General features: G+C 46.6%; 1 protein-coding gene across 1 annotated transcript in view; it reads right to left on the bottom strand.

Annotated features, from left to right (window-relative positions):
* Window positions 1–4,391, bottom strand: part of LOC103740554 (zinc finger protein OZF-like) — a 96,363-nt gene extending 91,972 nt beyond the window's left edge. The window contains exon 1 of the mRNA XM_029567500.1: window positions 4,352–4,391. Within this exon, the coding sequence (XP_029423360.1) occupies window positions 4,352–4,391 (40 nt within the window). The remainder of the gene's footprint in view (window positions 1–4,351) is intronic.
* Window positions 4,392–15,324: the final 10,933 nt, after the last annotated feature.

Genomic DNA, 15,324 nt, shown 5'->3' with positions numbered 1-15,324 from the left:
GGGGCGGGGGGCGGGGGCGGGGCAAAGATGGCGGGGAGACAGAGCCCGCCCCGCCACGCTCCGTCAGCCTGATTGGACGCTTTTCCGGAGGCGGCGCTGATTGGATGGAGCTTGGGTCTCAGCACTGAGATCCTGATTGACAGGAGAATCCACCAACCAATGGGAGAATAAAGAACAATTCAGACTCCAAGACTTGGCTCAGTGGGTGAAGGCACCAGAAGTTCGAAATTCCATCTCCAGAACCCACGTTGGGGGAGGATAAAACCTATACCTGCAACTTGTCCTTTGACATCCTCCATCACGCCATGGCACGTTCACGATACACATAAACACACACGCACACAGAATGAATCATTGTAAAAGAAAATAATGCAAGTTCTTATCTCCCAGTATTTTAAGGAAGGATTTCCACTGGGAAATCCTAGGCCTGTTGAAAATTTTCACATCCTTGTGCATGTTCACTGCATCAGCTTAAAAATTATTCATAAATAAGCTGGGCATGGTGGTACACACCTTTAGTCTCAGCACTTGGGAGGCAGAGGCAGGCGGATCTCTGTGAGTTCAAGGTCAGCCTGGACTACAAAGTGAGTTCCAGGCCAGCTGGGGCTACAGGGAGACCCTGTCTCAAAAAGACCAAAAAAAATTATTCATAAATATATATGTCATTCAAAGTGGAAATAAGCCAGTTGTGGTAATGGACGCCTTTAATCCCAGCACTCAGGAGGCTGGTGAATGTCTGGAGTTTCAGGCCAGCCAGAGCTGCATAGTGACAACACCACCTCCCCTCTCCAAATCAAATCAAAAAGTGGAAATAATATCAAAGCCTTGTCTTGGCATTTCCTGTTTAATTTTCTAAGGATGCTATGTGTCTACACAGGGTGAACTTTGAAATAGGAAGGAACGCATTTCTCCAAATTCAAATGACAGTTCAAACTATAAGAATTTCTTTTTGGTCTGCAAAGCCACATCATTTCCAGGTTCCTTGATGTCTGTGTCCTCACTATGTTTTTCCCAGCAGCAATGAGTCACCCCAAGAGAAGGCAAGGCTGACAATCTCTGGGTTCTGAGACACCAGAGATTGTGGGACCATAGCCAAAGATGGAAAAAAGATGGCGCTGGAGACTGTCCCCAACTCTCTGTTAGCCTTGTTGGACAATCCTACAACAGTGCCTCCAACTGATCCAAAATTCAGTTCCCATCCTCTCATATTTTGAGTGAGAGGAGATTGAACCAACTCATGGAAACTGAAGTAACAAGCTGGGGTCTGCTGGATGGATCAGTGGGTGGAGGCACTTGCCACCAAGGTGGCAACCTGAGTTCAATCACCAGATTCCACATGTTGGAAGGAGAAAAATGAATTGCCCCAGGTTGTCCTGTCGCCTCCTTTTGTGCAATGTAGCATATGTATACATGCACACACCTCAGCACAAACACAAAATAATTAGAAGTGGGTACCTGAATGTTTTTTAAGGCAGGCTTTCCTCTGGGGGATTCCAACAGCTGTTGAATATTTTCACTTAAGTGTATCTATGGAGGCAACATCCTAAAAATTAGGTGTAATTGGGCAGGAGAGCTGGTCCAGCTGTTAAAAGCTCAGACTCACAACCAAAAAGACAAGAATTAGGTATAAATACACATCTTCTGTAGGAGAGGAAGTGCCAGGCCTAATCACAGGCTGCACTAGGGAGCACAGCTTCTGCCTTGAGAGCACAACCCGTGCTTCTGCAAAATAGCCAACCTACAATCTGCCCAGATGAGGGGATCTATCAGGAAGCGACACACCAACTTATGGGACACTGGGGGCAGGGTATTTAAGGCTTGCACTTCCCATCAATAAACGAGTCTGCAGCACCTTGCCTAGTGCCTGCTCTCACCCGACTCCCAGAGTCTGTGTGTTGATTCTGCACCACTCACCCCCACCTCGGCCAGAACCCTCGTTCACTGCAGTCCCTTGTGGACTGGACCTGTGAGGAAACCTGCAACAGCTGGCACCTGAACAAGGTTCCTGGCCCCCTGGCATTGGCGACGCCCCCAACTTTGGTTCATTCAGTTAGTAGGCCCCAGGTTTTGTCTGTCCATTCGGCTGCTTGGGGGTGAGCGACTGGCCCCCTCCTCTGTCCCCTCTACCCTGTTTGTCATATTTGTTATTAAATCAGGAAGGCACACTCTGTCGCATGGTCCTGAAGCCCATGTTGGCACCTTTCCCTTCTTGGCTCATCCTAGTGAGTTCACATAAGGGCTGATCCACCCTGAACTCAGAGCCCAGGCTTCGGGTCATCCTGGTGCCTGTCCTGGAGACACCGTGTGAGCATATGGCTGAAGGGGTCATGGCCTTCAGAAGTCCCTCACTAAGCACAAGACATTTGGATCTGATACACCTTTTCATGTTGGGGCGGTTTACGTCCGAGTGGCTCACGGTCCTTGTTTGCTTCATTTGTGCCCTCTTGGTAGTCGCCCTTGTCTTTTACTTTTGTGGTGAGTTTCCCTTTATGGGACCTACCCATGATGGGCAACTTACCACCACAGTGCAAGGAGCCACAAATGGCAGTGCTAAAATCACTCCTTAGTACTCAGGGACTGAAAGTTAAACCAAAAGATATTGAAAATTTCTGGGATGAAGCCACTAACTTGGCCCCTTGGGTCTCTCCCAAGAATATGTGGGATCCTGACCTCTGGATGTGGGTCCTTTTCTTGGCTCACAATAGGGAAAATAGGGAAGTAGGATTGGGAGTCGTTCCCCCTGCCTCGTTTGTTCTGATCTTTTTAGCTATCATTGCCAGCCTTAAGTCCTCCTCCCCTGAAGAAGTCATTTCAGCCCACAATAAGCATTGTCAGGATCAGGCCAGTGTAGACCCTGCCATTACTTCAACCCCCAGTGACCTTGATATGGGAACCAGCCCTGAGGTTGATCCAGATGAGAAAGGGGACCCCTTGCCTCTACCTCAGACCCCGCTTTCAATGTCACAACAATCAGAGATACCACCATCCCAGTATCCCTGGAAGGAACTGCGTTCTGCCTGCTACGATGCACCTTCTGCTCATTATACCCCCCGCATGGCCTGCCCTCCCCTTACTACTCCTTGCCGGCCATTGTCCACCTTTTTGGTTAATGTCTGCCCAAACGCTGTGCAACAGCCATGGGTGCCCACTGCTCTCACAGACCTTGCACTCATCTGCAAAGCTACCAATGAATCAGGCCCTGATTCCCCATATTTTGACCAAGTCCTCTTCCAATGGGCTGTGCAGTTACAGAACCATTACGACTGGTATAACTTATTAAAGGCAGTTTTGGAGCCCTCAGTCTTCCTGAGCTGGCATTCAGCTTACAACAATCAGGCTGAAAATCAGGCACGTCTCAACCTTCAATATGGCCTTAATATTACTCTGGATATGCTCACAGGATGTGGACAATATATTGACCCCATTTCCCAGTCCATTATTGGCCTTCATGTTTACTACCAACAAGTTAGTGACCTGGCCTTTAAGGCCCTTAGATGTTGCTCTCCCAATGACCCATAGGCATTCTTCCGCAATTTGATTCAGCAGCCAGGGGAGTTCTTCATGGACTTCCTCACCCATGTAACAGGGCAGTGGAATGGAGGGTGGAGTCTGGACCCACCTGCAATATGCTTATCAAACAACTGGCCTGGGAGGGCCTAAATACTCCTACTCACAATGCTATTGCACCTGTCCACAATGATGATATTCATAAATGGGTATTTGCCACTAGGGACCTAAACCCCAGGACAGGGCCCATCGAGGCCCTGACCACCTCCTTAGAGGCGCTCTTATTACAAGGAAGGCCCACCCCTCTGATTCAAAAGATGGCTGTTGGGACTGCGGGAGGACAGGACACCTCTGCAGGGACTGCCCAAACAGTGGAGCTCATCCCAAGACCCGCTGCCCCAAGTGCAGAAAGGGATTTCATTGGGCAAAAGATTGTAAGTCACGGCCCCAATCGGACTTAGCTCCTTTAAACTCCACCTGGGGTGCCCCTCAGCCCTGCAAGTAAGAGGGGGAACGAGACAGATTTTATGGACCCTTCTGATTCTTAATCACTCCCCCCTAATGACCTTATTCCTGGATAGGATCACTGTGAAGGGCCTAGTGAACATGGGAGCTGATATTACCATCATCACCAAGAACGAGTCTCTTAGGTTCCCCCATTGGAAATATCGGCCTGGCCTGCCCATTAAGGGAGTGGGGGCAGCCAGAACACAAAGCTGGTCATCTGCCCAGTACACTGGAAGGACTTAGATGGGAGTAAGGGCACATTCACTCCCATAGTGGCTGATGTCCCCCGCAACTTGTGGGGTCAAGATGTACTGGAAGACATGGGTGTGGTTCTTACCGCAGACGATCAGGCCTTTTATGATGATGTCATAGCCCATGATAAACTTGGCCTTTCTGGGGGAAATTGGAGCCCTGACCAGCACCCCCAATTCTAAGGGCCACTGCCCTCCCTGGGAAATCCCCTAAGGAGTCTCCCACACCGATTGCACTTACCTGGCTCTCGACAGATACGATCTGGCTGGAGCAGTGGCCTATTATAGAACCTAAATTGTCTATCCTCACAAATTTGGTCCAGGAACAGCTGGACCTCGGACATTTGGAACCATCCACTAGTAAATATAATACTCCAATATTTGTTATAAAAAAGAAAAATTGCCATTTTAGATTGCTTCAGGACTTATGTGCCATTCATGATCAAATGGAAAGAATGGGCTTGACACAGACCAGCTTGCCTCACCCTGGTGCTATTCCTCCTTCTTATTACATCATAACACTTGATATTAAAGATTTCTTCTTCTCAATTCCACTTGTCTCCCAAGATCATGATCAGTTTGCCTTTATGGTTTGGGAACCAAACTTCCACAAGCCGGCCCTCAGATAACAATGGAAAGTCCTTCCCCAGGGAATGAAAAACAGTCCTACTATTTGTCAGCTTTTTGTCTCACGAGCCACTTCAACCATCCCTCATGGTGTACAATTTATTCACTATATGGATGACATTCTGTTGTCCACCCTAACCCACAATTTCTCCACAAGGTAACCAGGGACTTACTCTCCCACCTATCATCCCTTGGCTTGTCTGTCACCTTAGATAAGCTACAGGAGGTGCCTCCTTATGCCTTTTTGGGGCATACCGTTTTGGCTGGTGTATGCCCTATGGCCCCTGCCTTTAATTAAAAGCTGGTCTATACACTAGCTGGTTATCAACAACTCTGTGGCACAATAAATTGGCTTAAACCATTCTTGCCCATTCCCTCAGAGGAACTGAGGGTGCTGTTTTGTCTTTTGGAGGGCTGCACCTGCCCTTCAGCAAAGATTAACTTAACTCCCCCGGCCATTGCCTTATTGCAAAAGATCATTGAGTTACTCCCGTCAACAACCCTCGACAGGTATGAGCCCTTAAAATCCCTACAGGCTTTAGTGCTATTGACTTCTTCTGGATTCCTTGGTGCCCTTTGGCAGACTGGGCCACTTATCTGGGTCCATTTCTCATACCCAGAGCTCCAGCAGGTTTCCTCCAAGTTTGATCTGTCCTTTAACTTGGCAGTCAAGCTATGCACTCAGGCTCAAAGTACCTTCAATAGAGAACCTGACGCTATCGTGCTCCCCTTTCCCCTCCGTAGCCTACAGGCACTCTGGGCCAATTTCATAAGTTTTCAGACCATGATGTCAGGCTTCCCTGGCACCATTGACAATCACCTGCCTCAAGACAAAAGAATTCAGACCCTTCTCACATTGCCACTTGAAGTTAAACCCCACAGCACTCCTTCTTCTTCCCCAATTCCTCAAGTGACCATTGCCTTTCCAGATGCTAATAAGAGCAACTGTGGGGTCCTGATACATCGTCCTGGAAAAAAGGACATCACCAAGATCGTCCCTAACCCTGGCTCTGTCCATTTGGGAGAACTTCTTGCTATACTTAGAGCTTTAGCAGAATGCCAGGACGAACCCCTAAATCTCTTTTCTGATAGCCCCTATGCTGTTCAGGTCACTAAAGTCCTCGCTTTTTCTCATGTTAAAAACTCCTCCACCCCACTCCACCTCACTAAGGTCAAGCTACAGGAATGCTTACAAAATTAAAGTTACCCGTGGTATATCTCACATCCTAGCTTGGGGGAATGCCGCCACAGATGCCCTGATCATGACAATCCAGTCTAGCCCATTAGAACAAGCAAGAGCTTTACATCAACAATTCCACCTGTCCCCTCAGAATATTCATAAACTCCTCCCAGAAATCCCCATGTCCCAATGCAAGCACCTAGTCCCCTCATGTGCTACCTGTGCCCTGCTTATGCCTCTTGGGCCCCTTAACAGGGGAGGAGTGAATCCCTGTGGTTTGATACCCAATACCATTTGGCAGATGGACATGACTCACTACCCCCCTTTTTGGGAAATTGAGATTCATTCATGTTATAGTTGACACATGCTCTTCCCTTACTTATGCTTTAGTGTTCTCAGGGGAAAAGACTATACATGCCATTAAAGCTATAAAGTCTGCCATGTTAATCATGGGCATACCCTGGGTGCTTAAGACTGATAATGGGCCCACTTATTCCTCTCAAGAATTCAATAAATTTGTTCCCTCCTGGGGAATCAAACACACTTTTCTATTCCCTATAACCCGCAAGGACAAGTCATTGTCGAAAGGACCAACAGGACACTAAAGTCCCTGCTGGCTAAAATCCCCTCAGCTGAGGCCAAATGCAACCCTCACCTGGCTCTTACTGAGGCCTTGTTCCACCTTAATTTCCTCATGTTTGACGATGGGGGTCTCAGTCCAGCATACAAACATTGGTCCTTCTTGCCTTGGGCTATGCCCCGGCCACTAGTTTGGTGGAGGGATCCGATTTCATCCCTGTGGCAGAAACCAGCCCCCATCCTGACACGAGGATGAGGATATGCTTGTACTTTTCCACAGGACGCTACAACCCCCATCTGGATTCCATCGAGATACACCCGGCCAGCTATGGAAACCCATCTAGAGACTGGGCCTGACTGCGAGTTTGATAAGCCATGATGTCCTTTTCTGGCTTCATTATCTTTGACACCCTTTTGTCCTTTGGCTGTGCTTTTTCCCAGGCTTCAGATCTTTGGGCACTGGTCCCCTTACCACCTCTGATCTTCCCTGTAGATGAACGGTCACCTGATTTCCCAGTTCTCTTTACTACTAATGAATCCCTAGGTCTCCCCACCATGGAATTGATTCACGTGTCTGTTCCAGAAATGGCACATGGTCCCTTGCAGGATCACTTTGCTTCAGCCCGGTCCTTAATCCCTCCTCCTCTAATGTCTTTTGCTGTCACTCCCTCTTTAACATCACAACAGGAGATTTTCATGGAAACTGAAGCCAGGGCTCCTTATGGGGCCTCAAAATTTGGTCTCCCTTAGTAAAAGACACTTCAGAGATTACAGTATCCTTTGTGCCCCCTGGAGCCACCCCCCCAAGGGTCAGGCATTCTCCATGGACCCGGTGCCCTCCCACCTATAAACTTCCCACCACATTGCACTTTCCTATTCCATGGGAACAATGCCTCCCGCTCACTCCTGGAAATATGCTTCTCTTTACTACGGATTATGATGGACGCCTGCAGGCTTCCTCCCTGGCAGCCTGGAGGCTAATGGCCTTGTCTCTACAAAACCTTACTCCTATGTCTACCCTGACCCCAGGCATAAAGACACTGTCAGGGGTCCCTGGGATCTCTGCGGCCTGCAGCTTGCCTGGATTTGCGTCCTCTTTTTTGTATTAGGTGGAGCCATCTTTAATGGTACATATACGGGCGATAACTCAGACACGGGTTCCTTGGGTGTCGCAGACCCAACTTGGACACCTAATGAAGTCTCTGCTAACGTCTGTTTTTCGTTCTCCTTACCCATTTGTGTTCATCCTCCGTTTGCTCTGCTTTTTGCTAATGTCACGAGCGACCTGGAGGATACACTTAACTGCTCACTCACTAACTGCACTCTCTTGGCCTGCTGGATTTTCCCCACCTCTCTCATTCTCCTGTAGCAATCTGGATTCCCGTTCCCAATGCCACTCACTTCCATGTTATCACCCTCATGGAACAGATGGCTTTCCAACCCTTCCCTCGGGTCAAGAGAGATTTTGGTATTACCATTGCAATCGTCACTGCCATTATCCTTTCCTTGGGGGCTGCAGCCACTGCTGCTGTTGCTGTCACTCAATCTTCCACTACGGTGGAAACACTCAATGAGGTCGTATCCAAAACCTCTGCTGCCCTACACACTCAATCTCTTATTAATCAACACCTCTTCCAGGCCATTTCTGTCATCCAACAACAGGTAGACCTCTTCGTGGAAGAGATGGCAATCATCAAACAGATGATGCTAATGGCCTGTGACCTATGGTTCAAAGTCCTGTGTCTTACACCTTACAAAGCAGATAACATCGCTAGGGCCAGGATAGAACTCTCACAGTACATCCATGGCCCCTGGAGCCAAAAGTTTCTCAACTACTCCACCTTGATCACTGACCAGATCATCTCCCTAAATTATACATGGGCTCAGACATTAGATATAAACTCTGGGTTCCTTGACAAACTTTGGTTGAACTTAAAAGCTTTGTTTGATCCTTCACGGATTGTTACTTATTTGCTCTTGGGTATTATAGTCTTAGTTCTTTTCTTGATCATAAAATGCCTTGTTCTACACTTCTGCAGACAAAACCAAATTACTTGGTGTATCAGGTTCTCAAAATGCTTGAGGATCCAGACTTCAACCGCCCCCCCCCCAGGTCCGGCAGGTCTGGCTTGCTGACATCCAACAAGTGGCTGTGTAATTTCTTGCCCTCCTCCTCCCTCACATGGTCATGCCAGAGGTCATACCCTTCAAGGGCTGGTAGTCAATGACGGGTAAGATCCTGATGGTCAGGATGACCTAAGACAGGCACAGTCCATCAAGCTGAGTGTCCTCTGAGGTGGGGTCAACTATGTCGAGGCAAAGAACCTTGGCTCCCAAGGGGATGGATATGTAAGAGAGGAAGTTCCAGGCCTAAGCACAGGCTGCACTAGGGAGCACAGCTTCCACTTTGAGAGCACAGCCCACGCTTCTCCAAAATAGCCAGCCTACAATATGCCTGGATGAGGGGATCTATCAGGAAGTGACACACCAACTTATGGGACACTGGGGGCAGAGAGAGAGGTATATAAGGCTTCAACTTCCCAGCAATGAATGAGTCTGCAGCACCTCACCTAGTTCCTGCTCTCACCTGACTCCCAGAATCTGTGTGTTGATTCCACACCACTCACCCCCACCTTGGCCAGAACCCTCATTCCCTGCAGTCCCTCATGGGTTGGACCCACGAGGAAACCTGTAATATTCTTCAAAGTGGACATAATAATATCACAAAAATGGAAAATTTCCAGCTCCACTATTTTGACTAGGCCCCTTGAGCTGTGAAGTAGGAAGAAATGCTCTAATCCAATGGGGGGAAAATGAGAGGAAACTGTATGATTTTCAGGTTTCTTTTTCAAGAACAAATCTTTTTTAAATTACTTAAAATTTATTATTATTGGGGCTGGAGTGATGGCTCAGCAGTTAAGAACACTGGTTGTTCTTGCAGAAGACTCGAGTTCAAATCCCAGCACCCACATGGCAGCTAACAACTGTCTGTAACTCCAGTTCCAGGGGATCTACCTGCCTCTTCTGACCTCCAAGGGCATTGCATAACATGGATGCACTTACCTACATGCAGGTAATACATGCATACAAATAAAATAAAAATAATAAATAAAAAATTTTAAATTATTATTATTATATTTTTGGTCTTTTTGAGATAGGGTCTCTCTGTAGTCCTACCTGGCCTGGAACTTGCTATGTAGACAAGGCTGGCTTTGAACTTAGAGAGATCCACTTGCCTCTGCATCCTGAGCACTGGGATTAAAGGCATGTCCCACCACACCTGGCTATTATTACTTTTTATTATTTTATTATTTTTATTTTATGTGTATGAATGTGTTGCCTGAATATATGTAAGTGCACCCATATAGTGCAATGCCCAGAGGCCAGAGGGGTATGTTAGATGACCCAGAACTGGTGTATGAACCATTCTTAGCTGCCATGTCAGTGCTGGAAACTGAACCCATGTCTTCTACAAGAGTGGCCAGTGCTCCTAACTACTAGATCCCTCAAAAAAAATCTCTCAAAAATGGGAAGCTGTGTCCAGAGGGAGAGATTAGAGGTTGACTGACTCCCCTACTTCTTGCTACCCTGGAAGAAGACACTGTAGACAGAAACAGGTCAGGCAAACTCTCAAATAGAGGCAATCACACTGCCATGGGGGAATGAGGTCTTTTTTTTTTTTTTTTTCGTTTTTTTTTTTTTTTTTTGCCTTGTTTTGTTCGTTGGTTTGTTTTCTTGAGACAGGATCTCCCTGCAGCCCCCAGCTATCCTGGAGCTCACTATGTAGACCAGGCTAGTCTTGATCTCAAAGATATAGATTTGCCCCTGCCTTTGCAGAGGTGTGCACCATCAGACCCAGCACAGAATGAGGCTTCTTTTTCTAAAAAATTATTTGTTCATTTTTATTTTATGTGTATGAGTTTATGCCTGCAGGTGCATAATTGCACCTGTGTCGTGTAGTGCCCACAGAGGACAGAAGAGGGCATTGAATCCCCTGGAGCTGCATGTGTGAAGTTTGACTTCCACTCTGTGGAAGTAATTTCTCACTCACAACCATGTGGGTCCTGAGGATTGAACTCAGATTATCAGGCTTGGCCACCCTAACATGGGAATTGTGTTGTTTATTTTTGGTCTTTAATGTATGGCCGTTTGTTTCTCTTGTTGTCTGTTTGTTTGTTGAGACAGGGTCTCACTGTCTGTCACTGGCTGGCCTGGAATTTTCTATGAAGAACAGGCTGGCCTTAAACTGACAGAAATCAGCTTAGCTTGTCAGATTCCCAAGTGCTAAGATTAAAAGTGTCCCCCTCTGTGCCTGCTCAAATGTGTGACTTTTTTTTGTATCTACAGATCAACAAGTCATTGAGACACAAGTTGAACTTGTTATCTAAATACTTTTTTTTCTGGAATTCTTTGGAGCTGAGATGGGGTGTTGAGAGTATCCTGTGAACATTCCTGGTTAACCATAGGGTATTGGACCAGAAAGCCTAAATGGCTTGATTTGCATTGTTCGGGTAGAGATTAGTTATTGCAGTAGCAGGAAGTATAGACTGTGAAGTCACTAGACAGGAAGAGGTTCTTGCTGGTAGGAGTGCACTCTTGGCATAGATTAGTGGTTGAAATCTCTGAGACTATACATCTGGAGCTCAATGGACTATGGTCTGGAATATGTCCATCAAGTACAGGAGGTTAACTAAGAAGTGACTGTAAAAACAGGGGAATTAAAAACAGGAAAGAGACATTACTAAAAGTCATAGTGCTTAAATTGGAAATAAACTGGGTGTGGCAGCACATCCCTTTAATCCCAGCTCTTGGGAGGCAAAGGCATGGGGATCCCTGTGAGATTGAGGCCAGCCTGTTCTACATAGTGAGTTCCAGGCCAGCTGGGTCTACGGGGAGAACCTGTCTCACAAAGACCAAAAAAAAGGGCAGAAGTAGCTAGAGGACAATCCTAAGTTAAACTTGTTATTATCTAAATCTTTTTTTTTTTTTTAACTTCAAGGTCTCTATATGGACACAGCTGTCTTGGAATTCACTGTGTTGACCAGGCTCACCTAGATCTCACAGACATCTGCCTTCCTCTGCCTCCTGAGTGCTGGTATGAAAAGAATGCACTATTACACCTGACTTACTTAAATTTTTTAATTCTCTAATTTAAATTAATTGGCAGTGGCATTGTTTATGTGTTAATTTAACTCTCCCATATAAAGTAACCATTGTCTTATATTTCTTGAAAATTTATGAATCAAAAGGAATTATGACTGTTTGGGGTCTGAAAAATTCCCTAAATTGACCACTCGGACACTGAGACTCAGGAGAACTTAACTGCTTTATAGAAACCAACCGGCCAGGGATGCAGGCAAGCTCGGGAGCTACACTGTGACCCAGAGCTGTGGAAATGCAGGGTTTTTAAGCACAAAAATGACCGAGCAGGGGATTTCTATAGAAACCATAAACAGATGTACCAGGAAAGGGTTCAAACAATCTAGGGCTGATTTCCAGAGCCTTAACCTATACAGCCATTGGCTAGCTTACCTGGGGCAGTTCTTCCTCTTCTGCCCTGGACCATTTCCATAGAAACCATAAACAGATGTATCAGGAAAGGGTTCAAACAATCTAGGGGATTTCCATAGGCAGAGGGCATCTCTTTCTCAGAGGACAGGGAGGGGGTCTGAGGGGCACTCTCCTTCATTCCCCCCTTTTGTTTTGGAAATTTTCTTGAATCAAACCATTGATTCATATGTGTCATCTAGGGGATTGTACTAGGCCCTCATAACGATCAGTTGTACGGTGGAGACCCTTTGTTTAACAAACTTGACTAGAGCATTAAAGATACAGGGTCCAAAGGTTAACAGGATTAAGGATTAAGGGATTAAGGATTAAGAGGGGACCAGCCAGAGCAGTAATAAGGGTGGTAAACTAAGACAACCAGGAGAATAGGGACTCAAACCAGTTTTGGGAACTTTTTCTGAGTTCTTCTCATTCTAAAAGACTCTTTTTGATCAGGGCCAGGGTGTCTTTAACCACACCTGAGTGGTTGGCATAAAAACAACATGTTTCTCTCAGAGCCATGCAGAGTCCACCTTCCTTGAGAAAAAGGAAATCGAGGCCCCTTCTGTTTTGTAAGACTACTTCAGCTAGTGAGCCTACCTGTTGTTCTAAGTAGGAGGCAGTGGCATGTAATCTAATATCTTTATCAACCTGTTCATTCAAGATTTTCGAGTTTCGATTACTGGTGACCCAGGTTGCTGTTCCTATGGTGGTGGGCCCTGCTATCCCCATTCCAACAAGGAAGGGAACTAAAATGGAGACTGCCACAGCTCTTTGAGGCCGAGAGAGACCCATATGATGTCTTCCAGTATCCCCTCCATAATAATAAACCTGGGGCATGACATTATACCAGTACACAAAATTTTTGTCTCCCTATGGAAATATTGGGTGTGCAAACAAGGGGTTAGGCCAGAGGAGCAAGCAAACCAAGTGGAGTGTGTTGTGGGTTCTCCTCAGGCCAGCTGTAAAGACTCTGACCTGGATAGGGTCCCCTGCCAATTAGGGGGGGCAAGAGGCACAGAGTCAACACACTGACCCCGGGATTCAGGTATAAGCAAGCGCTAGGTGAGGTGCTGCAGGCTCGTTTAATGCAGGAGGGGGCAGGCCTTATGTTTCCCTTTTCTCCGCCCCCAACTCCCTTTAGTCAGCATATCATTTTCTGATTGGTCCACGCCACGCAGTCTGTCAGCAGTCACTGGGCTCGCAAGCAGGGTATGGAGGCGTGGGATCCTTTTGGCGGGCTATTTGTGGAACAAGAAGTGAAATGAATTCTTGCTGAATCCCAGGGCTCTGAGTCTGAGCCATCTTTGGAGGCCTCCTCCTACAGGAGTGGGGGGCAGCAAGCAATTGGGTGTCTCCTGTAGACCAGGTGTTCCCAGGTAAAGTATAGGACTAATTAGAAACCCCCAGGTTGGGAGAAGTAGTCAAAGGATATCCTTTGGACATGAAGCATAGCCCCTGCCCCTTCAGGTCCCCTGGGATGAAAGTAGTTTCACAGGAGCATGAGACAGTGTCATTTAGGGCACTATTTTTAATTCCTCCCTTTTTGCAGTGAGGGCAAAACCTATGTAGTAGGGTGGTCGGGGATCCAGGCAGAGCCAGCAGTCTTTGGTCATCTCAGGGCTTGTGTTATTTAAATACTGGAAGGTAGCCTTCATGGTATCTATAAGGGGCTCCCCCTCTAGAAGGGGAAGGAGATCTTCATTCCTCAGAGGCATCATCCTCATAGTTGGGAGAGTGGTCAGGCTGGGGACCAATTTAGTCAGGGTTTCTAAAGGAGGGGGAGCTGAATCTTGCTTAAGTTCTGCCAAAAGTCCTATGGGTTGAGGTGGCATGGGTTTTGGGAATTTTTGAATTGTAAATAGGGTTCCAGGGTCCATGCTGGATACATAGGCCCTCAGTCCCCATGTGTGGCCTGTGTCCTATTTTTGATCCATAGTAAAGATATTCCATTGTTTTAGGATTATGATAAGAGGGTTACAGGTCTTGGGGACTCTACAAGACCTATTTTTTTCCAATTGAATATTAATGTATGGATCTTGTCATTCAAGTGGATACCATGTCAGGGCCCATGTCTCACAACCCCAGTAAGCAAAGTAATAACTTCCTTCTTCATCACAGTCAGTCCTGGTGTTTGCCAGGCATGTGCAGAAGGCAGTTCATAAGGCTTTTTCTGCATCTATGGTGCCAGCCCTACATCCAGTAGCAGACCTCTGTGCCATCGCTCCCCCATGACCACCCATTTGGTATCCCTCATGTTTTCGGGCGGCCTCTCTACCCAGTGTTGACCATAAAGAACATAGATTGGTTTCAAACCGGTGAGCAATCTGAGGGTTAGGCGGCAGATGTACAAGGAAAGGGTTTGAACAATCTAGGGCTGATTTCCAGAGACTTAACCTATAAGCCATTGGCTAGCTTACCTGGGCAGAACATTCTTCCTCTTCTACCCTGGACCATTTCCATAGAAACCATGAACAGACGTACCAGGAAAGGGTTTGAACAATCTAGGGGATTTCCAGAGTCAGGTGGAGGGAAGCTCTTTCTCAGAGGACAGGGAGGGGGTCTGAGGGGAACTCTCCTTCAATGACTAAGCTTACATGTACTCCTGTTTACTTGCAGTCCAAGTGTAAATTAAACACTTTTTAGAGGAGATTTTATCATATGAAGATATCACATCACTTATCTAAAGATGTACAGGAGATATACTGAATCATAGAAACAGGCTAATAGCTGGACATTGGACACATAAACTATTGCACAAAAGTTACCATGAACAAATCAACAAAAGAAGCTCTCAGAACATATAACATGATTACATTGTATCATAATGTTTCCTTAGTAGAAACAGTTAATTCTCAAAGACATAGAGTATAGGCATTGAAAGTGGATAGCTTTCACCTGTTTCTTGAATGTGTGTGGGAAGTTGTGAGCAAGTGTGTAAGGGAGAGAGCACACCTGCTGGAGGACTGAACATGTGGAGAAAGGTCCTCAGCAGAGAGGAGATGGGGAAAAAGAGACACAGAGGGGAAAGGCTAATGAAGAAGAGCTGGTGAGGCACATAGACTAGCAGCTTAGGATCCTAGGAGAGAGAGAGTGAAGGCCTGGTATAAGGGATCTCAGAGGTCT

This window comes from Nannospalax galili, unplaced genomic scaffold, assembly GCF_000622305.1.
Source record: "Nannospalax galili isolate Female #2095 unplaced genomic scaffold, S.galili_v1.0 scaffold1431, whole genome shotgun sequence".
Classification (NCBI taxonomy): Eukaryota; Metazoa; Chordata; class Mammalia; order Rodentia; family Spalacidae; genus Nannospalax; species Nannospalax galili.
Note: the sequence above shows the minus strand (reverse complement) of the source record. Positions and strands in the feature narration are given on the sequence as shown.